Source organism: Grampus griseus (genome assembly GCF_964374135.1).
Source record: "Grampus griseus genome assembly, chromosome: 11".
Classification (NCBI taxonomy): Eukaryota; Metazoa; Chordata; class Mammalia; order Artiodactyla; family Delphinidae; genus Grampus; species Grampus griseus.
Genome location: NC_139005.1, coordinates 29234384 through 29259409, shown reverse-complemented (window position 1 = coordinate 29259409; position 25026 = coordinate 29234384). Strand labels below are relative to the sequence as shown.

At 39.2% G+C, this 25026-nt stretch overlaps 1 protein-coding gene across 1 annotated transcript; it reads right to left on the bottom strand.

The window, feature by feature from the left end:
- Positions 1-539: 539 nt before the first annotated feature.
- On the bottom strand, positions 540-25026 carry LOC309829874 (uncharacterized protein; the record flags this gene model as incomplete). Its single annotated transcript, XM_082666149.1, has 3 exons — positions 25018-25026; positions 22938-23028; positions 540-855 (listed from the first exon to the last, which is right to left on the bottom strand). Exons 2-3 carry the CDS (start codon positions 23003-23005, stop codon positions 540-542), a joined length of 384 nt encoding a protein of 127 aa, XP_082522275.1. The 5' UTR covers positions 23006-23028; positions 25018-25026.

Here is a 25026-nt window from a genome sequence, read left to right as displayed (position 1 = left end):
AGAAACGATTTAAATAAAGTCGCTAAGGAGGAAGGAGGTGGTGAGACGCATAGACAGAAGAGCGAGAAAGAAGATTTAACGAAGAAGTGAAATGGAGCGCAGAGGAAGGCAGACGCTAATGAGGAAACAAATGGGAAAAGGTAGTGTTTTCAAACAGGCATGCACCAGGAAGGGACGAGTTACGGCCTGGAGTAGCCCCAGTGCTTTCAGGTGAAAGAGATGCTCGCAGAGAACAGGGACAAGCAGTTTACTTCCAAGCTTTGGAGCAAACTAAAATTCCCTGCCCCGAGCCTCTCCCAGCCTCGGCCGAGCGCGGAGGCGGCGGCTGGGGAAGGGGCCTAGCCAGGAGCCAGGCCCGGCGTCCCGCTCCTCTGGGCTCCGCGGCCGAGGGAAAGAGGCGAGGATTAAGCGGGGAGAGGTCCCGGCCGCAGCTCGGCGGCACCCCGAAAACGGTCCGGGGCCTCGGCGGTGCCCGCGAGCCGTTCCCCCTGCGGCGGGGCGCTCAGTGGCCTTACCTGGGGCGCGGAGGGAGGCGAGGTCTAGGGCGTCCGCTCGCGCCCGCCGCAGAACCCCTCTGCTGCACTCAGCCCAGGTTTCCAAAGGAGGCGCGACCCTGGCTCAGCCGCCGCTTCCCCCTCGGGGTCTTGGCCACCGCCTCCGCCGCCTCCGGGGCTGTTTACACCGTTGGGCCCCGCACGCCGCCGCCGCTGCCGCCTTCTCTCCACCCTAGCGCCGTTGCCGATTCGGCCGCCGCCACCTCCTCCGCCGCAGCCTCGTCTCTCTGGAGCATCTTTCAGCCACCGAACTCTGAGAAACAGGAGACTCCAGCCGCGCCGGCAGGAAACTCCCCCGCAACTGCTAGGGGGACGAAGAGGTCAGAACACCGGCGGCTTTTCCGCCATTGAGCAGCAGCCGCTCCGCTCCTTCTGCCTACGCAGACTCTTAACCCATAATTGCTTTACTCTTTACCTCTATTTCTGGGTTCTTAAATTAACTGTTACATCAGTGTTCTTCATTACTCAAATTATTTTTTCTTAGGAACTTTTCCTGGAAGTAAGTTCATGCTATTTTTGACAAGCAAACATTTGACTTCTGAAAGAATTCTTACAGAAATGGGTTTATATCCCAAATGCACAACCAAAAATCTTTGTGACCTTGCATAAACGTCCCTTACCATTTCAGGTGCTATCTTTGCTTGACTCCAAAGTGAACTGATTAAAACTATGAGCATCTAGCTGTTATGTACTTTTGTCTCAGTTTGGTCAATGAAACTCTCAAAAATCCATCAGATTTTCATTATTTTTATCATTAGCCTGTTTGTATAAAATAAGTTACCATTTATGGAGCCAGTGTTCTCCTTTATTCCGGCATCCAATCATTGTAAATATTTCTCATGGACACATTCTTAGAAGGCCTATGAATAACCTGGCCTCTTACTGATTCTCCCTTTTGGAGTCTTACTAGCCAGACTTCCCCAATAACTTTCAGAGAGAGTTTTCCCCCTTTCCGGGTCTTCTTTTTGACTTCTATACACCATAGAACTTTGAAAAGTCATCACACCAATACTAATATTACCACATACCCTCCAAAAAGCTCCAAGCTGTTTATGCCTATTCATTAAGTTAATACTTTATCAAAACTTGTCCAATTGAGTAGTTTTAGCACAGATATTTTACACATTTTAGCACAGACATGCTCTGTTTAAGGCTGACAGATCCATTAGGAATTAACTTTCTGGTACATTTTCCCTCTGACATTTTCCTCACAACTGCGTTTCCTCATAACTGAGCCATCAGTTATCTCTTGCCTATAGAAAGGCAGATAAGAGAAAAGAAAGCTAAATGAGAAAAGATATGTAAATAGACTAGCACAATATTGGACACATAATAAGTATTCAATAAATGATAGCAAGTATTCTTACCCTTATCCTCACATTAGTTTATATGTATTAAAAACTGATTACTGGACTCAACTCTTACTTCCATTTCTCATTAGATCCTCACAGAAACCTTGGAGGAAGCGAGGTTTTATCCCCATTTTACAGGTTGGGAGACTGCAGCCTAGAGGGCTTAAGTACCTTAACTGAAGTCATATAGTCAAGAAATAAGCCTATATTTGTCACAATCACTTGCCCATGCTTTGACGTGACACCACCACCCATCATTTACCCAGCTTCACCAAGGTACTACTAAATTTTTTACTCTTATTCTCCTCTCTTTGCTTCATACTACCATTGCCACCAACCCAGTCAAATTCACTTTTAATTTTCCAATGTTAGTGAAGGGAGTAGAAGGTGGAAACTGAGGTTAAAGGAGGAAACTTTAATGTTATTCAAGGATGACTTCATCTTAACTTCCAGCCTTCGTCTACCCATTCTCTGCTCCAGTCACACGCAGAGTATTTGCTATCTCTTCCGTAAGTCTTGACTTTTCTTGTCTTTATGCCACTCTTCTTTTCTCCATTTGCAATGAATCTCCCTTTCCCTTGGTTCTTCACCATTTCTTACTCCATACTCTCCATTAAAATTCAAATCTACCTTTAAAGCCCAACTCATATACCAGTTCTGTCCTGCAGTCTCCTGGATCTGCCAAGTCAGAACTAACCACTTGCTCCTCCGTGCTCCTGCAATGGCAATGATGTTAGAAGGGCGAGTGATTTTACAGCTCGCTCACCACCTGCGGGAAATATGTCCTATTTGCCCTTCCACATCCTTTCTCCACCCAACTCTATATGGATGGCTTGCATGGCCTATCTTAGTAAGTGTCCTTGCTCTGGCTTCTGTTTGGCTCACCAATGAAGAGTACCAATAGAAGATTGTAGGGAACGAAGGAGGGGAGTGAAGTTAGGGTATTAATTCTTGCCAAATTGTTGGCAGTTGGCTGCATCCCCCAGCTAACATATAGTGCTTCTCTGTGGGGCGTCACAGCATCTTTGGGGAGGACTCGCTCTCCAGCAAGCCCTCCTTTCTCTTTCATCTCCTATAAAGTAGCCATACTTTTACTGAACCCAGGGCACTACACTATCTCTTGATTCTCTACATTGGGCTCAATTTATCCTTACTGATGTACCCCTGATTTCCTGCTGAGACCCTGTCTGATGAACTTCGTAATATGCTCTTCTAAGCTGTTAATTTTACAAACCACATTATTACACTTATTAGAAGAATGTCTTCAGGATGTGTCAGTAAGCTCTGATTGGTGATAATGGTAAACAGCTAGAATTTATGGAACATAAAGCATGCTTTGGTTACTCTCTTGAGTACACCGTGTGCATTATTCTAATTAATTTAAATCACTATTAGCTAAGCAAGGCACACAGATGCTAAGAGGTTCCCAGAAGTAACTTGCTCATGGTCACTCCAGTGTCTCAGTAGTGTTTAGGACTCAGATCTGTCCAAAGCCTAAACCTTAAGTTCTAGGTCTAAGCAGTGGGTCTCAAACTTGAGTATGCATCAGCATCACCAAGAGAGCTTGCTGAAACAGGTAGTGGGCCCCACCCCCAGAGTGTCCAAGTCTGTAGGTCTGGAGCAGGGCCCAAGACTTTCACTTCTAAAAATTCCTACGTGCAGCTGATGTGCTGGTCTGGGTTACCAGACTTTGAGAACCACTAGTCCAGGCATTTTAGGTCCAGAATTTCAGGTGTTAGAATAATTTTCTGGTGATAAATGTCGAAAAAAAAAGCACTGCATTTTCCTGTTTGTAAGGAGGTAATAAATTCAATCTTAAAGAGTCAATAATGGGGCTAAGTATTTAAGAAAGAAGAGTTATTCTCCAGGAAGATGGGAGGAGATGGACATTCTAAGGACAGGAATGCCCTTTCAGGAAACTTGCAAAGGGAACAGAAAAATAACATAGTAAGATTCTGGTATCCAGTGTTCACAGAACATGAGTGGGATACTCTTGACTGTAAAATGGGAAGCCAACTTTTGCTCACCATATACATACCTTATTCAGTACAAATGTTTATTAAGAATCTCCAAAAGCTAGACACTAGGCATCAGGGCTACACTGATGGAGCAGATAAAGTGCCTGGCCTCAGGGAGCTTGTGCTTCAGATGATGTACATCAGCTAGACAGACTGAATGATGGATACTATGTTGGGTTCACACTTCGTCTCAAGAAAAAAATATATCCACAGACGTGATCCAGGAGTCAAATGGCAAAAGACCTAGCCTCAAAGTGAGTGTTAATTTCATTAAATGGTAGGTAAAAATTATTTTATATGCCGAGATAGGCTCTGCTTAAAAGACACACTATTCCTCCAAACGTATTATACAAGCTAGCTTATGAACCTGTGACTTTTTCTAGGAGAAATGTTGCCTTCTTTCCCAAGAAGGGAGCGGTAGGGGTCGGGGTGGAAATAGTTTCATCATCAGAGGCACAGTCTCACTACTACTGCTCAGCTCCAATTCGCAACCTTCTGAATGGTTTCCAGACTAAGTCATTTAGCAAAGTGATGAAGAAAAAATGGCCCATTAATCTTATGATGCGTGTTATAACTTAACTCTGGGTTTAGCACAGGAAAAATATTATTTGCATTGATTAGAAATATGCTTTATGGCTGCATATATTATTCACTCTGAACATTCTAAAATTATTAGCTGGGTTGACATGACGAACTGCACAGGAGTACTTCTAGATGACATCTCAATGTCATCTGTTACTCACATCATATAGGTCTAGGAATCAATATGTATTTTACTCAATATGAGATCTTATTCCAAACACCAAAATATGCCTGTTTTTATTCGATGGTTATCATCATGAAACTACCAGCTAAACATCATTTAGAAAATTCAAAGCAAGTAAATTACTGTATTAACTGTCCAACTATGATTATGACTTTCCTCCACTTAGAGCTGAACCTAATATAATGATCTGGTCAGTCTGACTAGGAGGATTTATTCATTAATTTACTCAAATGTTCTGAGGTATATTTTGAAGGACTTAAATTATGGTCTGCTTTGTAGGATCCAACAGTAAGGGTGCAGGTTTATCTCTTACAAGCTCTGTGACCTTGCCCAAGTGACTTAGCATCTCTGAGCCTCACTTTCCTAATCTGTAAAATGGAAACAATAATAGAACCCAAGTTGTAAAGCTGAAGGAAAAAAAAGTAATATGGTAATGTATTTTGGCACAAAAGAGCAGTTACGCTGATGGTCATTATTTGTGAATACTGTTGCTAAGATTATTGAAAACCTGTTGTGTCTTAGGTGCTGTTCAAGGACTAGAATTTTAAGACTGTTCTTCACCTTTATCCCAGTTTTACCTGCAAAGTTCTGCCATGCACTGGAAAAACATACTCGTATTTCTAGGGAAGGGGACCACTCAGGTGACATTTTTGTTTCACCAGGTATATAAAGTATACAAAGGTTATAGTGTATCTTTTAAGTCCTTTGGACGTCTAGTTACCTTTCACTAGAATGATTCTAGTAGATCCTGATAGATACCTGAGACAAGGTCAGGTCAGTGATGTTGGTACCTTTTCTGGCTTAAGAGCATAGGGCAGAAACACAGGAAGAGAGGGCTTCCTTTTCCACTCCTGTTACTAAGAACCCTCTCGAATAATGACAATCTGAAACAGATCACTACATTGTTGCGTGTTGTAGAATCAAAGCAGTGTACAAAGCAAAGAGCACTGGCCTCCATTATACTTGCATTTCACTCGAGATTCACTTTTCTAGACCGTGGAGAAAGCAGATGTTCCAACACTTTCCAGGTACTGGAATATTACAAGCTGGCAATCTCCACCACTGCATGTTTGATCACACTATTCCCTGCAAATGGAATGCTGTTCCATCAAGGTCAGATTGACCAGTGCAAATACCCGATTTTATCGTACGGTCAGAACCACATTAACTTACTGAAATTCTGCCCAGCTCAGGGTCTACCTTCTCTGTGAAACCTCCTGTGAGATCCCAAGTTACAAACAACTCTATCTTCTTCAGAAGACATTGTATACTATATAAATAGTAATTTACATATAAATATATGTATATGTGTGTGTATTTCTTTGTTACATTAAGTTATAACTCCTGTGGTTTCTCTTCTTAACTAAACTGGACCCCCTTATCATCACAGTGGCCATGTACATCATTGTATCCTCCAAAAAATCCAGATAATAATATCATGGATTCAGTATATAGTTGTTTAATAGAAAACAATTAACTAACCACTGCAGAATACTAGTGTCTCTCAAGGTGTGTTCAGTGGATCATTAATCCTATGAGACAGTCCATGAAGGAAAAGATTTCAAATAAATTTGGGATCTGTTGTCCACTACATCTCCTTATCAGAGACTCATAATTCACAAGACTTGTAAAAAGCTCTGTAGCAAAGAAACTGTTGACTTAGTTTGACCCAGTATTTCTCTTACAAGAGTATCAGTTCTGGAGGTCAAGGATATTTTCCACCTCTAATACAACATCTCTACTGCCTAGTAGAGTGCCTGGCACTTAGTAGACACCTAATAAATATTTGAATAAGTTTCAACATACATTCCCCTTTTAAGCTATAGAAGAAAAACACAGTATATAGTAGATTTTGATTTACTTGGGGAGAATAATAATATGAATAGATAAATTTACACAAATCATTTTTTAAAGTATATATATTTGATAATACTTTTTTCCACAAATCTACACAATTGCACATTTAGTGGTGATAGTACACGAACTACATTTGCTTCTGAAAACTTGCTAAGAAGGATGGCTACTAAAAACTACAACTTGAACCCAAAACAATTGATTTAGTTCATTGGTCCCCACTCCTTAGCAGTTTTAATATAGAAGAAAATAGACGCATATATTTCTTTTCTGCCATAATATGACATCATATAAGGAATGTGATTTTATTAGCTAGAAATAAGATTTGCTTTTGTTATTTTAGTACATTTGATCACATAAGAATAATTCTAGATTTTTTCCCCTCCTGTGACTCTCATAGCATCCCCATCTAAAATAGACTTTGGAGATTTAGATCAAATGTCATATCAATTGTCCTAGACTGCTTACTATGTGCTTTCACTATAGATTTTAATGTCAATAGAGAAAGGAGAAGGAAAAGTCAGAGGGAAATGAAACAGGTGTATGCAACACCCCTCTCTACTACCGACATTTCTCAGAATTCTGGGGGAAGTTGCATCTATAAGTGGAAAGTTTTTCACCATGGAACTCACGGTGGTTGAACTTCTCATGAAGAATTTTTTTTTCACTACTGAAGAAAAATATGTTTGATTTTACCATAACTGAAAAGTTCTCCTGTTTCTACTTCTGAGGTTTGCCCTCAAGACTACTGTTGACCTAATGGAAGGGACTCCTATGCATGGAGGAAAAAGTGCACCATTTGAAGGAAAAGCTAAAGGAGTGGTATTCAGGTAGCTCCTCATTCCACCAATGAAAACATACACATAGATTTTCCACTTTACACCTCATTTTCCACCTTATTTTCATGATTTTGAAATGAATATGTAGGGTCTGATGAGTTTGTCAATAGTCTATAATTATTAGCGTTATTAAAATAGAATACAAATGATAAGCCATATGTAAAAATGCTGTGTGAATAAACTGCTATACCCCAAATAATACAAATGAGTGAATGGCAGTAAATGCTAAGAGGGATTAACAACATAAAGGATATTAAAAAAATGATGACCGTATTTCATATTTATGTGTCTTTTTCTCTCTCACTCTTTTTGTTTTTTTTTTTTTTTTGCGGTCCGCGGGCCTCTCACTGTTGTGGCCTCTCCCGTTGCGGAGCACAGGCGCCAGACGCGCAAGCTCAGTGGCCATGGCTCGCGGGCCCAGCCGCTCTGCGGCATGTGGGATCTTCCCGGACCGGGGCACAAACCCGCGTCCCCTGCATCGGCAGGCAGAACACTCAACCACTGCGCCACCAGGGAAGCCCTTCTCTCTCACTCTTACTCAACTCCTAAATAACTAAGAGAATATGCTCATAAATGGTAAGCATGTTTTGGATGTTCGATGTGTGTTCGTGGGAAAGAACAAAAAAAAAACTGCCTCAATTAGGTCAAATATCATACAAGAGATGAATGAGATTAGAGATGGGATTGGGATTTGTGTTAGTTACTCAATAGCTAACCAATCACAGATATGACAGTGTAGTGCAATATGCAAATATACTTTTAAACAACTTCTCTTAAGTTATCTACTGTCTGTAAAGACAATCACACTCAACTGCTCTGCACTTAACCCCAGAGCTTCTGAGTTAGAATCTGTTAGAAACAGGTACACGTTTCATTGCTTTGGCAACATTTACATGGCTCTGCATCAGGCAATACAACTGCTAAGATCACACGCTGGGAATTCAGGAAAGGCTAGTGTCCAGTTCTGGTCGTTCTACTACCCAACTGTGATCTAGGGTAAATTCCTGATGGAAAAAAAAAGAAAAAGAGAAACCCTGAAGATGCTGAAACAGTATTTCCTACTTCACAGGGTCGTCATGGGGATAAAAGGTCATTAGGATAAAGTGCCTCTCACCCAGGAAACACTGATAAATGCTACTGATGCTACCATCATCATCATCATGACTGATCAAGGACATATTGCCACATGGAAATTCAACATTCCCTGGTCCATTCACAACTTTCCTTTAAAGGACTCATATTCTATGTGGGGTCTTAACACCTTCAAATAACAGAAAATACAAGTCTTTACGCCTTTTTTTCTGTAGCTAATTTTGGCATCTTTCACCTCTGTCCACTTAAGTGTTGGTTTAGCATATTCTTGTCACACAAAGAAGCTACTTCCCAAAGAGAGGAACAATGTGTCAAGTGACAAAGACATTGAGTGAAGTCTTTCACATCCTAGATTGTCCACGGTACAGCTCAGCTGGTCTCTGGGTTGGAAGGCCTGGGTTTACTTTGCTCGTCTGTTACAGGGGAAGGGACATGGTCCTTAGCATATGGTCTGTGAAACAGAGGCAGCTGCGGGTAGAATTATAACACAAGCAGAACTGGCTTCAATTCTTGCTTCTTAGGTCTTTTTCTTCTTGTTCAGCTGTTCAAGGAACCTGCCTGCCCTCTGTCCCTGCCAGGACGATGTTACATCTGCCTGGATAAGTAGGTCACCATTGTACATCAGGAAAGGTCTTATTTGTAATCATCAGGAACCAGATACGGCTAATTTGAGCAGAAAAGGAAACTTTTGGAAGTTTATGGTTAGGTCTCAGTAACTAGAAGCAGACTAAACAACCGAAAGCCAAGGCTATGCTATTGCAATTATAGGATCAGGCCAAAGTGATGTTATAAGTCCTAGCTGGCCTTGCTACCAAGCAGGAACAGGAAACAGGAGGTTGACCCAGCACTGCTGGCCTTGCTTCTTTACATCATTTATTTGTAATTCAAAATCCAAGAGAGGGGTGCAGTTGGCCAACCTGAGGTCGCCCGACTGTTTTCCATCTGTAAGGGAGACTGAGCATGTGAGTAAACAGTGTATCTGACATGTTCAGCTTGTATAACGAGAGGAAGGCTCTGTTTCACACCAAGACCCACAAAGTGGAAAATTCCCCAAAGAGAAAGGAATTTCAGATCAGATGCTTGGAAAGTTAAAAACAACAACAACAAACAAATGCAGATGTGGAATTAAAGAAATGGAGTCATTAAGAACCTATATGTGGAGTGATTCAGACCTGAGTTCACATCTGGAGCAAGCTACTCAATCTTGCTGAGCTTCAATTTTCTTTAAAGGAAACAACGTGGAAGATGATATCCACATGTAACCTGTGGTACACATGAAGGAGGGTAGTACAGTATATGATGCCTGGCACATCCTATGCATTTTCTAAAACTACCAGTAGTACTATTATTATTGTTACTTATTATACAATTTATTGTAGAAATTAACAGGGAGAGTATTAATAAATGTTAATACAGTGCTAAGTGTCACATTTATGATCTCAACTAATTATTTGTTGATTCAACAAACATTCCACATATCAGTTAGTGTGTGTATATATATATATATATATATATAATTTTTTTTTTTTTTTACAGAAGAAAAGAAACCCTGAGGCTTAGAAAGTGTAAACAATGTACCAAAAGTCACTCATTTAAGAGGTAATGGAATATTATTCAGCCTTAAAAAAAATGAAGGAGATCCTTTCATTTGTGACAATATAGATGAAACAGGAGTGCATTATGCTGATGAAATAAGCCAGACAGGATAAATACGAATGATATCATTTATATAGGGAATCTAAAAAGAAAAAAAGCCACACTCATAGAAACAGAGTAGAAAACTGGTTGCCAGGGGCTGGGGTGTGGGTGGGGAGAAGGGGGGAAGACTGGTAAAAGGGTACAAACTTTCAGCTGCAGGATGAATAAGGTCTGAGGATCTACTGTATAACATAGTTACTACAGTCAATAATACTGTATTGTATAACTAACATTTTCTGAGAGAATAGAACTTAAGTGTTCTCACCAAAAAAAGAAAAAAAGGAAAAAGGTGTCATGAGCTGTTAGATGTATTAATTAACGTGATGGGAAGGATCCTTTTACAACAGATATGTATATCAAATCATCATGATATACTCTTTGACTATCTTACAATTTTGTCAATTATACCTCAATAAAACAGAAAAAAAGAGGTAATAAAGATGAGACTCCAATCCAGGATTATCCAGCTCAAAAAACTACACTCTTAACCATTACAATATAGTATCCATCCATATGTTGTAACTGTAAAATGCTTAACACAAAGGAAACGTTAAATAAATGGTATTTATTCTAACTCTAATGCTTACTAGATATTAGTTATGTGGTATGCTTTACATCTAACTACAAGGGTATAAGGTGCAAATTCTTGCTACAGAACATAAAAGCCCCTGTGGTACCCTGTAGGATAAACACAGTACCTGTAAATCTCTCATCTCTCAACCCAGAGTCTCCTCAAGTTGGAGGTCTTTACCCCCTTTATAATGTGGGAATAATGCCTTTCCCACATTTGCACTGGGCATGAAAATCCATACTTCCAGGTGTATACTGAACCTCCACTTAGCTCCTCGTCACCTTGGAATCACCAGACCAAAGATCATTTATTCCATTAATATAAATGATGTAGGGATAGAAGTACAGAATATACAGAGAGTGTTGGAGGAATCCAAACAACAAGTCCTCCACTCTCAAAACAAATTTTAGAGTTCCAAAAGTAAAGAGCAATGTTTGGAAATAAAACTAAAAATGAAACTAACATCTACAATTAGCCAAGTATTTGTTATGGGCCAGGCTACTTACTAGGCACTTGATAAACATTACAGCTCATCTTCCTGCAGTCCTTCAAAGTATATAATATTGTTTCTATTTCATAGAGAAGAAAATTGTATCTAAGCAGGTTAGTGATTAGCCCAAGACCACAGGGCTAGGCTGTAAGAAAAGAAGGCCAAGTTTCAGTGGTCAAAATGGTGATGGATGTTATAACTAGAAGATTACGGCTAATCAAATAAAAATATTCAAAACGGTCCTAATGTATTATTAGGATTTCTTTAGAATAACTTGGGTGCCTTAGTGAATACAGTAGTGGTAGGCACTACAGTCTCTTTAATTTGCTAATCATACAAATCTACTTTAACATTCTTGGTGACAAGGAGCTAACTACCGATAAGACAGCTTCTTCAGTTTTGGGGCTACTCCAGGGTGAAATGCCGGAACGTCTTACTGCCTGCAATGTTACCTAGTTCTACCAGGGGGAATAAAGCAGAACAAGTAGCCACTGTTCTTGACAAATGGATACAGTTTCAGTTTTTCAAAATATGAGTGTCAGATTCATTCATTGTATCAGATAGATCTGTCAAATGGCTTTGCCCATTTACTAATGGATGGCACACTGCAGACACACGTTGGGTCAAAGGACTCAATGTCACCTCATTGATACTGTCATCAATATAATTTGTATTGGCATTTTGTCTCACCCTGACTTTAAGGACTATGTGAGGAGATCCAAGTCTCCAGACCATGGACTGATCACCTCTGCTTGACACAGTATTCTCTGCTCATTTCCAGAGGGGACCAAGGATGAGCTCTTGTACTTCTGAGTCTATTCACCCTACCTGGCAACACATACTACCTGGGCTGATTGGATCAAGCAGGAGCCCCAGAGTTTAAATTTCCAGCTGCATTGGAGGAAACAGAGGCTATGCCCCAATCCCATAACCCCTCACTTCTTACTGCTAGCCTATCCTAGGCTGTTCTTGCTGATAGGAGTACTTCATGCTAAAAATTAATTTTGCTTACCTGATGGCAGTCACACAACCTCAAATGCCATTTTTATAAATAAGGCAACCACCAATGGAGTGTGATTTAGGGTTTTTTCTTCTGTAGACCCTGCCTACCCTATAAAATCTCCCATTACTGCATCATGGAGACTATAATCCCTTTCCGAGGGAATAGATTCTTTCCAACCATAAGATGAAATAAGAACTTACATTTCTGTACTGCCCAAAAGGAAATAAATTGATTACAAAATGCAGGAGAATGACTGATTTTCCACATTTGTTGTGTTCATTAAAGGGTTTTTGAATAGACTTGACAGTATTAAAGAAGTTCAACACACACAAAATAAAAATTAATAAATGAAGAGAAAAAAATTGCATTTACAACAAACAAAATAAACACATTGATATATAAAAGGCTGTTATACATCGATGAAAAATGGATGTCATAAAGTCACAAACTAAAAAGTATTAACAGCCAATAAAGATATGAAAATATGTTCAACCTTGCTATTATTAATCAAAGAAATACAAATAAAATAATTCAGGTGTCATATTTTACTGACTAGAATGACACAGTTTTAAAAAACTTGATAATACCGGTATTGATATTGATAATACTGGTACTGATGAGTGTGTGTAAGAAACCACACTGGATGTTAAATTCTTGGTAGAAATAAAAAGCACGGTAACCTTTCTGGAAGACAGTATGTCAGTATGTACCAGAACTGACAACCAGCCATTCAAGTTCTAGAAGTCCATTCTAAGGAAATAAACAAATGCTCAAAGACATGAACAAGGATGCTTGTCTCATTGCTTAGCAAAGCAAAACAGGAATAATCTAAATGTTGAACAGTAGGGACTGGTTAAGTAAATAATAGAATGCTGTTCAACCATTAAAAATGATGCTGCAGATTTTTATTAGGTGATGAGTAATCATACTTATATTACTAAATAAAAATGTTATAGAACTGTTTTGTAGTTTGATATAATAATTAAAGGTATTTTACACTTGCATTGTATTTATATGCACCCCGTCACAAAAACGTTTCCAAAGGTACCCTCAAAAATGTTACAGAGATGATTTATCAGAAATGGGATTTTGAGTTATTCTTCCTTTTTTCTTTAAATCCTTTCAATTTTGGAGTTTCTGCAATGAGCCTGTATTATTTTTACAATTAAAAATATTTAAATTTACAACAAAAGGATCTAAATTCCTCCACTTTTCCATTTATTTTCCACCCTGACTCAGGGCATTTGTGTAAAAAAAAAATCAGCTTATTTTCTCTTTTGTATCAATCTAAATTTACTTTTCATAAGTTAACTATTTTAGTCTGGCAAAAGTTTCACACAGGAAAATTGTTAAGGTCTGAGTATTCTATTACCTTTAAAAGCACTGGAAACTTTGAAATTCTTTCTTTCAGAATTTTCATATAATACTGAAAGGCGGGGGGGAGGTAGCAAAATGAAGGGAAATAGATAGTAGTAGTCAACTTCAATTAAGAAAAAGCAACAAGAGGCAGTTTGTACTCTTTTGATACGGCAGAAGCCCCATGTGTCAACTCATGCTAAAAAATGTATATATACACACACATATATATGTTTGTGTGTATTATATGTATATGTGACACACACACATAATTAATCCACAGTCTTAGGCTAATCACTCATTGTGGCAGAAACAACGAGCTGTTGACTACACTTTAATTAGCTCCTCCAGCCTGTAGAGGCATCACTAGGACCAAGATAGGAACAACATTCTCCATCTCCGCTTGCATCTGGGTATGGTTCTATCCCAAAGAACGTGACCAGAGGTGACCTGAAGAGTTTATGTCTGAAGGATAACGAGTTGATAATTGTAGCTTGCAGCTTCCTCTCTCCTTTCCTTTTTAGGACAAACGTAGAGCCACTTGATGAAGGTGGTGGGTCCCTGAATAACTGAGCAGAAAACTGACCCTCAGACCACCAAAGCCCATACTACACTCCTGAGTGAGTGAGAAATGAACTGTCCATGTGTTGCTCCACTGAGGTTTAAGGTTTATTATTTAGTGTTTAACTAACGCATTTTTTCTTTAAACCTCAGTTGCCTTCTCTGTAAAATAAAGTCTTTGAAAAGGATCCACTGGAAGTTTTTTCCATTGCTTATGTTTTTATCTTAGTTTTTAATTCTCAGAAACATTGCGCGCATTTTACCTTCTAAGTTTAGTAAGTCTACTTTTTTTCCCACAAAGACGGGTTCTTCAAGTGATGGAGAAGTCATAGCAGACTGTTGCTTCAGTTTAAGATACGCATTCACATATGAGATGAGAAGGGTGAGGACCCAGAGAAACGCCTTTGACAGAGGGGAGTGAGAGCATACTGAAGACTGTTTAGTAATAAAGAATTCAGATGGGAGAAACGGATGGGTTACATCTAACAGATTTGCTCAAAGGAATTCTGGAAAGGCAAATATGTGAAAATGTATAGCAAAGACATGAAATGCCTTTTGGTCCCTAAATGGATTTCATTTCAAAGACGTGCATGTTGCAAATACATGTACCATAACACTTCTCTGTCCACTTCTAGAATTTTCTAAAGCCTGACAGAACATCTGCAGAGAGAGGATGTCATTCCAAGATAATCGACTGCGAGTTACTAAATTAAGATAAAAATGTCCTTAACCTTGAACAGTTTTTAAAGAGATTTTAGAAGAAAGGAGCCCTCCAGGGGGTTGTATAACTATATAATTGTACCCTTTCTAAAAGGCTATTTACAGATACATAATGTTTCCCCTCCATTCTTTAAAGTAAAATATAGGATAAAAAAATAGTTTGGGGATAATATTTGTTTGGGACAGCAGGCACTGCTAATCAGTACCACTCTCTCCTTATTCCTTACTATCAGAGCCCTGGTTTAGGAGACCCCATTATCCTTAAGGCTAAGGTGGCCAGTTTAAAATCCGAGCTGATGAGATCTAAGTGCAAGTCTGCTGACCATCTGTGGTAAAAAATTTGCTCTCTGAGTTAGACACTGCCTTTTTTTTCTTACTTAATTTCTGTTTTTTTTCCTTTTCTTTCTTCCTGCCCAAATTGTTGGAACACTATTGGAGATTCTGGGGTCACTTTGAAGCTATGTGGACGTGCTAGAGATGTGGAAGCTGGAAGAGCGAAGCAACCCAGTCCCCTGGTGATGCCCTTCAGCAGCTGGACTAACGCTAGAGGGACTATCTCCAAACTTCCTGCTACCCGTGGAAAGTAAGGTAAATCACTCATTCACTTTCTGTTACCTACTAACTGATCCAGAACTCTAACCTCAGGGTTCTAGAACCCTTCTCAGTATCCCATAGTCATACTCATGTTCCGGACTCCTGATCATCAGACTTGCTTATAGCAGATGTATGGGGAGGGTGGGCTCTTCTGGAAGCCCTCATACTTCCTCCCCTACCCCCACCACACACAAATAATGATCTTTATGTCCACTCATCCTTCTATCTACACTCAGAGGCCAGGGCCCCCAGGAAGGCTTCACTGACAACCCTTTACTCCTCTCTACATGCAGAAAGGGTAGAGGTGTGGGCTCTGGAATCAGACTTCCTAGACCTGAATTCTTAATCTGTTACTTACCAGTTTAGGACATGGGCAAAGTAGTTACCTTCTCTGGACACCCCTGTAAAAGAGGAACACTAAGTAGCACCTATGTACCTTACTGAAAGGATTAAATGAGCAAATGCAGGTAAAGTTCTTATAATTTTTTCTCGGGTCAATCAATTCTAGCTGCTATTGTTACCTTTGACTAATTTAGGCCAGAGTCCCTTTGCCCTCCTTTGGTTCTCTGGGCCCGTCTCATTCACAACACACACAACCGCATACTGCAGAGTTTTGAAAGGTGGTTCTCAAAATGTGGTCCCTGGGCCAGCAATATCAGCCACACCTGGGAACTGGTTAGAACTCTGGCACTGGAGCCCAGCAATCTGTGTTTTAACAATATTCTCAGGCAAATCTGATGCACACTAAAGGTTGACGACAACTGAGAACATCTGTCTCAGACTCTCCTGGAGGCATTCACCAAAAATAGAGTTACAGGACCTTACACCTGACCAGCTGGAGAAGGGGTCTAGTAATTGCCCTGGTTATCATGCTTGTCGTGATTTTTCAGCACATAAATGTTTGCGAATCACTGCCATTTTGAATGTGTGTTTCACTTGTCTGTTTTTCCAGTGGACTTTACTTCCTTACAAGGAACGTTTGTGAAGATTTGTTGCTGTTGTTTGCATTATTAGTTTTATTATGCTAATTCTAGAATCTCTGGTGCATAGTGCAATCTCAGGCAGGAAGTAGTGGCTCATTAAAACAGGTATCCCAAAAGTCTTAGTAGAACTTCAAGATTAATTCCTTCAGGAAGAGGTAAAATTGTCATTAGATGCAGATGATATGATACTATATATAGAAAACCCTAAAGACTCTACATGAAAACTACTACAACTGATAAACGAATTCAGCAAGGTAGCAGAATACAAGATTAACATACAGATATTGGTTGCATTTCTTTATACCAACAATGAAATATCGGAAAGGGAATGTAAAAAAACAATGCCTTTTAAAATCACAACCCCCAAAATAAAGTACTTAGGAATAAACCTCACCAAGAAGGCAAAAGACTTATACGCTGAGAACTGTAAGACATTAATAAAGGAAAGTGAAGATGATTCAAAGAAATGGAAAGACATCTCATGTTCTTGGGTTGGAGGAATTAATATTGTTAAAATGCTCATACTACCCAAAGCAATCTACAGATTTAATGCGATCCCTATCAAACTATCCATGACATTTTTCACGCAATTAGAACAAATAATCCTAAAATTCATACAGAACCATAAAAGACCCAGAATTGCCAAAGCAATCCTGAAGAAAAAGAACAACGTTGGAGGCATAGCCACCCCAGACTCAGACAGTACTCCAAAGTCACAGTAATCAAAACAGCATGGTATTGGCACAAAAACAGACATATGGATCAATGGAACAGAATACAGAGCCCAGAAATAAACCCACACACCTCAGTTAATCTTTGACAATTAATCTTTGACAAAGGAGGCAAGAATATATAATGGGAAAGAGACAGGCTCTTCCGCAAGTGGTGTTGGTAAAGTTGGACAGCCTTATATAAACCAGTGAAGTTAGAACACATCCTTTCACCATACACAAAAATAAACTCAAAATGTCTTAAAGACTTAAACATAAGACATGACACCATAAAACGTCTAGAAGAGAACAGAGGCAAAATATTCTCTGACATAAATCATACCAATGTTTTCTTAGGTCAGTCTCTCAAGACAATAGAAATAAACATGAAAATAAACAAAGGGGACCGAATCAAACTTACAAGCTTTTGCACAGCAAAAGAAACCATAAACAAAATGAAAAGACAACCTACAGAATGGGAGAAAATATTTGCAAATGATGCGACCAGCAAGGGCTTAATTTCCAAAATATACAAACAGCTCATACAACTTGATGACAATAAAAGCAAACAACCCAATCAAAAAAATAGGCAGAAGACTTAAAGAGACATTTCTCCAAAGAAGAAATACAGATGGCCAATAGGCACATGAAAAGATGCTCAACACTGCCAATTATTAAAGAAATGCAAATCAAAACTACCATGAGGTACCACCTCACACCAGTCAGAATGGCCATCATTAAAAAGTCTACAAATAACATATGCTGGAGAGGGTGTGGAGAAAAGGGAACCCTCCTACAACACTGTTGGTGGGAATGTAAGTTGGTGCAGCCACTGTGGAAAACAGTGTGGAGGTTCCTCAGAAAACTAAAAATAGACCTACCATATGATCCAGCAATCCCACTCCTGGGCGTATATCCAGACCAAACTATAATTCAAAAAGACACATTCACCCTGATCTTCACAGCAGCAATATTCACAATAGCCAAGACATGGAAACAACCTAAATGTCCATCAACAGATGAATGGATAAAGACGAGGTGGTACATATATACAATGAAATACTACTCAGCCATAAAAAAGAATGAAATAATGCCATTCGCAGCAGCAACATGGATGCAACTAGAGATTATCATACTAAGCAAAGTAAGTCAGAAAGAGAAAGACAAATACCATGATACCACTTATATGTGGAATCTAAAATATGACACAAATGAACCTATCTATGAAACAGAAACAGAATCAGAGACATAGAGAATAGACTGGTGGCTGCCAAGGGGGAAGCAGGTGGGAGAGGGATGAACTGGGAGTTTGGGATTAGCAGATGCAAACTGGTATATATAGATTGGCTAAACAACAAGGTCCTACTATATAGCACAGGGAACTACATTCAATATCCTGTGATAAACCATAATGGAAACGAATATGAAAAAGAATGTATATACATATGTATAACAGAGTCACTTTGCTGTACAGCAGTAATTAACACAACGCTGCAAACCAAGTATACTTCAATAAAAAATAAGTTAATTAAATTTTTAAAAAGATTAATTCCTTCAGAAGAACAAGTACTACACATTCACAAAAAAAGCACCCTTTGAAAGTTTAAATTTTTGAATTTCTTTGCCACTTCCTTAGTTTTGATCATCTTGGACAATATATTTTTAATATTGACTTTTAAAAAGAATTGTGTTTCAGTGTTTGCTATCCCTTAGAGAGACAGAAACAGATAAGTACAACTAAATACTTATTTTTCAAAAGTCTCAAAAGTATAAGGGAAATGAAAGTAATTATATCTTCAAATGATTTTGGGGTATGTTTCTAATTTCATACTTCTGATGCGATTAAAGATTAAAACTGTATTAAGACATTTGAGACATGCCGCATTGGTATTAAATGAATTTAATTTTGTGTAAAGTGGTAGAAATATTTTCTTCAGCAAACATACCTGCAGATATAAAGTCACAACCATAAATCTACAAAAAAGCAAGCTATTGAATGAAATCTGATTGGTTATTTCCCTGCAGTATGGATCTGCTAATAATTTAATTTACTACTTGCTAACAGAAGCCAAAATTTAAATATACATATATATATGTGTGCGTGTATATATATATATCTTCAATTTTAAATCATTCATATATATGAACAAGGATACATACACATATATAACAATTGTTCATATATATATATATATATACAATTTAAATTAAAGAAAGTACATCCGGTGGCCTATTTTTTCCCCCCGATTTCTAAAGAACACCATATTCTATTCTAGGCAGTGGAATGTCAATCCACCTTAAGGGTTGTTCAATGAGCATATCTGAGAAACCACTGGTTTAGCCAATGATGTACTTATTGAGGGAGGCCCTAGTGCCACTGTCAAGAGCTTATCCACAGGAGAGATAAGAAGGTACTTGTTTGGTTTGTGAAAAGAAGGAGTAGTGAGGAATGGCAGGTAGCTGCAGGCTGATGACACGTGATGTCCATATATATGTAGAACCAACACACCCATAATTGCACCCATTTTCCATACCCAAATCCAAAACCTTTATATCATTAATCCCAGGCAAAAATGGTAAGATTCATGTGTGTTACTATCCCACGGCTTCAAGATGCCTACAAACTCATATGAGTATGTCTTAGTTTTATCAGTGGAGGACAAACCAGGCTTCTATCACCAAGCCCCATTCCATAACAGGCAAACCAGTCCAAGACTTCTCTGAGTGCTGCAGGAGAGTCTATGGAAGGGGCGCTCACTCCACTGTGATGCCTAAAATGCCTTTGCACAGAGCAAACATTCAATACATGCTGAGTGAATGAATGAGTGAACTGGTGTCATAAAACAGGCTTATTTCAGGGAAATTCCATTCAACAGGCTGGCATTCCTTCCTACCCATCTTAACTGTTAAGCTTGCCATCAGACAAAAATTTAATTATAAAACGTTAGAGCTGAGGAAATTTTAGAAACTATCTACTCTCCAGAGGTATACAACTTTAATTTAGTGGTAAAAATCACTAGGAGTGATTTAGGAGTCTATCAGACCTGAGTCCAAATTCCACATCTACCATATTTTCGTGAGCAAATAACTACTTCTGAGGCTCTGTTCCATGTATGCATTACGGGATATCATAATAATACATACATTAATTGTATGACTATCAGGGGATGAAATGACACAATCCATTTGCCATGGTCGGCTAAGTAATTTGCACCAAGTAAGCACTCAAGACATTAGCCAATATTAATAGCGGAGAGATGAAAACAAAACTCTGGGACTGATGCCTACCCTAGTGGCCCCAGTGGTCATAATGACTTTCTTCCATTCAGCCTGCTCTCTTCTCACTACGACTAAGGAAGAGAAGATGAACAAATTAGGAATAACAATTTGAAAATGGTTTTATACTCCCTGAATGAATGGAATTATAATAAAATGATTCATGAGTTCTGCAGAAATATGATGAGACTTTAGATCTTTATGTTAGTTCTCTACAAAACCAATTTATGGCCCTAAGATGTACCTTCCCACCCAGCCCCATCCTTACCAGGATCAAATATCATTGTAAATGGAAAAGTCAGCAACACATAATCAACAAGCTAAGTTACAAGCCAGTGAAGTCTCGGAGGTTTGATAGAGAAAATTCAGATTTATCATTATATGTAAAAATAAGATGATATGAAGAACTCAATCTAAAAAATATTACCTGGAGATCTATAATCTCTACAATAGTGCTATAAAAAGTAAAGAGCTAGAAATCTATTTAGATGGTTTTCCTTATAAGAAAGCACTTTCTGTATAACTTTTAATGTACTATTGATGAGAACAATTCAACAAAATTCAAATAAATACCTGCAGATGTCCTACAAGAAGAAAAGAACAGAGTTAGATGTGACAGGGGATAACTGGACTTCAGGATGAGTAAGACCCTATACTTGACCTCAATAAATTAACGTGAAATACAGTGGATGAGTCATGCACAGAATGTCAGAATTCTAAAAGGCCAAGCTAAGTACCAAAAGGAACATGTGGGGACTCTTAAGAAGGAAATAAAATATTGGTTAGTTGATTCCGAAAAGGCAGAAGGGAGTAGGTTCCCTTTGGCTGCTCTTTGAAGAGATCACTTCCTTTCCCCCCTAGTCCTGAGGCTAGGGTGGCATGGGCAATAGAGGAATGTGGGGACTGAGAATCATTTCTACTCTCACCAGAGTGGCTGGAAGCAGATTTTCTTACCAGGATGTAGTAGTATGCTAATATTTAAGGGTTCTTGAGGTCAGAGAGAAGGGTTTGAATACTCCGGCTCCATCTCTTGCTGTGGGTCAAGTTTCTTACCTTTCCAACACCTTGGCGTCTTTATCTGAAAATTGGGGATGATGATAATGTCTCCCACCTGAGTGTGAGAACTATATGCTATAGTGCATACGCAGGGCTAAATTTGGTGCCTGGCAAACAGAAAGTGCTCAGTACGGCAGGCCAGTGTAGTGACAATAAAGGCAAAGATGATGGGGGTAGTGCCGGTGTTGCTTCTGCCCCCAGAACAGGCTCTGACTGGGAGAGAGTTAAAGCACCTTTGGGTTCATGGGGGTTTATATATAAGCAACGGTTGATCAATGTGAGCTGGTTGTCCAAATGATTATGTGCAATCTAAGAAAAAAATGGGCCTCGGATCTGCTCAGCTACTTAATAATATTAGCAGCGGTAGTAGTCAAAGAAGCTAAATTTTATTAAGTGTTTATATGCCAAACAACGTGCTGAACGTTTTAAAAGGATTTACTCACTTATTACAACGAGGCTATACATAGCTAGGTCCTGATAATGTTATTCGTCTCTTTCAGATGTTGACTGAGCCTCAGACGGGTTACAAAAGCACCTAAGATCCCGTTGTCAGTACATGACGGAAATGAGTTCAAATCCAGCCTGTCTGACTTGTTCTTAATCACTAAGGTATGAAATTAAGCATGTTGCCCTTTGCCTGATTCTCCTTCTGAGGGCTGAATATTTCACTTAGCTCTCTGAGTGCAGAAGAGAGAAAATTCTCTCTCCTTGACCCAACTTGGCATCAACATCCAACTCCCCTTCTCAAAATGGGTTGCTTCAACGAGCAGCAATGAATGCCGGGTCGTGGACCAGTCACCTTGATGACTAAGAGTCAGACACTAGGGAAAGAAAATGCTCTGTGACAAACCTACCCTGGTACAGAAACAAGACAGAAATGGGGGGACAGGGCAGAAGATAATGGAATAAGGCATAGGAAAAATAGCACCTGGCATCGTGATAGTAATAATAATAATAGTAGTAGTAGTAGTAATAGTAATAATAATAGACTTTACTATGCTCTAGGCATTGTATTAAGTGCTTGGTGTAAGTGACTTCATTTTAACATTGAAAACAAGTCTATGGGGATGAAATATTATTAACATCATTTTATAGGCAGGAGTATTGAGGTTCAGGTAATCAGGTAAATTGCCCAAGCTCATATGGTTAGCAAGTGGAAAGCAGAGATTTGAACCAGCACCTACACTCCTAACCATTATGCTATAACCATTATGCTGAAGACATAAGAATTCCAATGGTCTTTCCCCATAACCCACTCCTGCACTCCAGACTTAAATAGTCCAAGATCAAGAGAGAGCAAGCTTGGAGTTGCCACTCTTCAGTGAGTGTCAATCATTTCAAAACAGTGTATTTGCTAACAAGATGCAGTTCCTGTGATAATCTTCTCAACCAGGTATCAAGAAACAGGAAGCAAAGATTCAAGTAACAGTATGTTCCTACTTACGAGGAAGGTGGGACAGCATAGTTGACACCGGGCTTAACTGTTCTGGAAAACGTGGTCCCAGTAGGCATACACGCTGGTACATTTTCCCCACCTACCAAATACAAAAGAAGTATTTCATTTCCATGTTGCTCTTCAAAGTTCCACCTCATTCGTGCCTGTCATTCATCCTCTGGCCTCTTCCTGTCTCCATTTCTGTACAGAAAGGTGCTGAGTCTCTGCTCTCGGATACGAAAAGGGTGTGTTAGGAGAGGGAGCCATGGTACCTCAATGTCTTTTTTTTTTTCATCTTAATTCTATTATGCCAACTCCACTGAACTTAATTAGAGTGAATACAGAATTACACAATTACCCTCTGTTCTATTCTTCAGATGTTATATTTTGATAACATTTACGAGATGCTGCTCTCCCCTTGAACACCAGATGAACACTAGAAATGGATGTGTGTTGACATAAAATCTGTTATAATTACAATTAAAGTATAGCTTACATAATGATAGTGTTAACATAAAATTATAGATGTGTAGAGACAACGTGGTCATGCATTTTTTAGTATAAGTACATGCTTAGACCAATATCTGTTAGCGGAATGAAGATGGAAGAGAATTTTGGTTAAGCCACAAAGGCTGTTTAAGGACTTGCAGATAGCTAAGGGGAACTCAAAGACCAGTAAGATAATATTTCCCCTGCCATGTTTTCGACTGCAAAGTGAAGGGAAGATGTGAAAGTAAGTACCCCTATGGAAATTACAAGACAAGTACATTTTTTTCCTTGAATACCTGGGTAAATGCTTAAATTCTAATGTATATCAGTGATGCAAATTTTCAACTGAGTTTGATAAATCATAAAATAATAATTATACATATATGTATATAAAACTGCATGGAACTAGACAGTTCAGAAGTACTTCTAATTAAAGAGGTACCCTATGACAACTAACTTAAACCTTACAAAATATGGTTCCAAGTACCCTATCAGAGTGAAAAGTAGGAGGCTGAAAGGTTTATTGTAAATGTTTGTAGTCATGGTGTCTTAACTAAAACTACTGTGTCACAAATACTACTAAAATAATTGTGACATTTTATTCACTTTTACTGCAAACAACAAAACAAACTATAGGTATTTTTTCATTGCAGGTAATTATTTTAGCTAACAGTTATTAAATGTTTTGAGAAGACAGAGTGCTAATTGCATTACTTCATTTTATCTTTAAAATAGCGCTTCCATGTAATTATTCTTAATATCTCCATTGTATTAAAGTGTATCTCTAGTTTACACCTTTCTTCAGAACTGCAGACTTGTGTATCCAACTGTGTACTCAGCATCTCTACTTGGACGTCACGAAAACATCTCAAATCTTATACCTCCAAAACTGGTCTTTAATCCCCCAAACATGCTCTACCCCAAACTTTTTCCATCTTAGGTGACAGTAACCACACCTTTCCAGTTCCCCAGGCCCTAAATCTCGAATTCACCCTTGACCCCCTCTTCCTTTCCATTCTTGCATTCAATCTACCACGAAATGCTGTCACAACCTTCCCAATGTGCCACTTCTGAGAATTACCAGCCGCTAGCAGCCTGGTGCAGGCCACCAACATAGACCCCGAGGATCCTGTAGTCGCCTCCCGAGATTCTCCCTGACTCCACTCTCTCCCCACATCCTCAAGGCCACAGATAGAGTTGTGCTTTTCAAACAAGAGACAGTTCATGCCACACCTCGGCTAAAATCCTGCCCCTGGCTGCCTACGTTTAGAGTAAAAGACACAATGCATGTGATGGCCTCCCAGGACTTACCCAAGCCATCCCATCACATATCCGACCTCCAGCCCTCCTGCTGTCTCTTCCTCCCCACTGACTAAGTCAGCCAGGGTGGCCTCCTTGATATTCCTCCAAGTTGCCCGGCATATTTCTGCCTTAGAGTTTTGGCAGAAAACTCTGGCAGAGATGGAGGATTCTGGTTATTCTTGCTCCCAGGGAGTGGTCTCCCCATCATACATTCTGACAACTCCCTCACTTCAAGTCTTTGCTCAAATGTCAACTTATAAAATCCACCCTGACTACCCTATTTAAAATCAGAACCTACCTGTACACT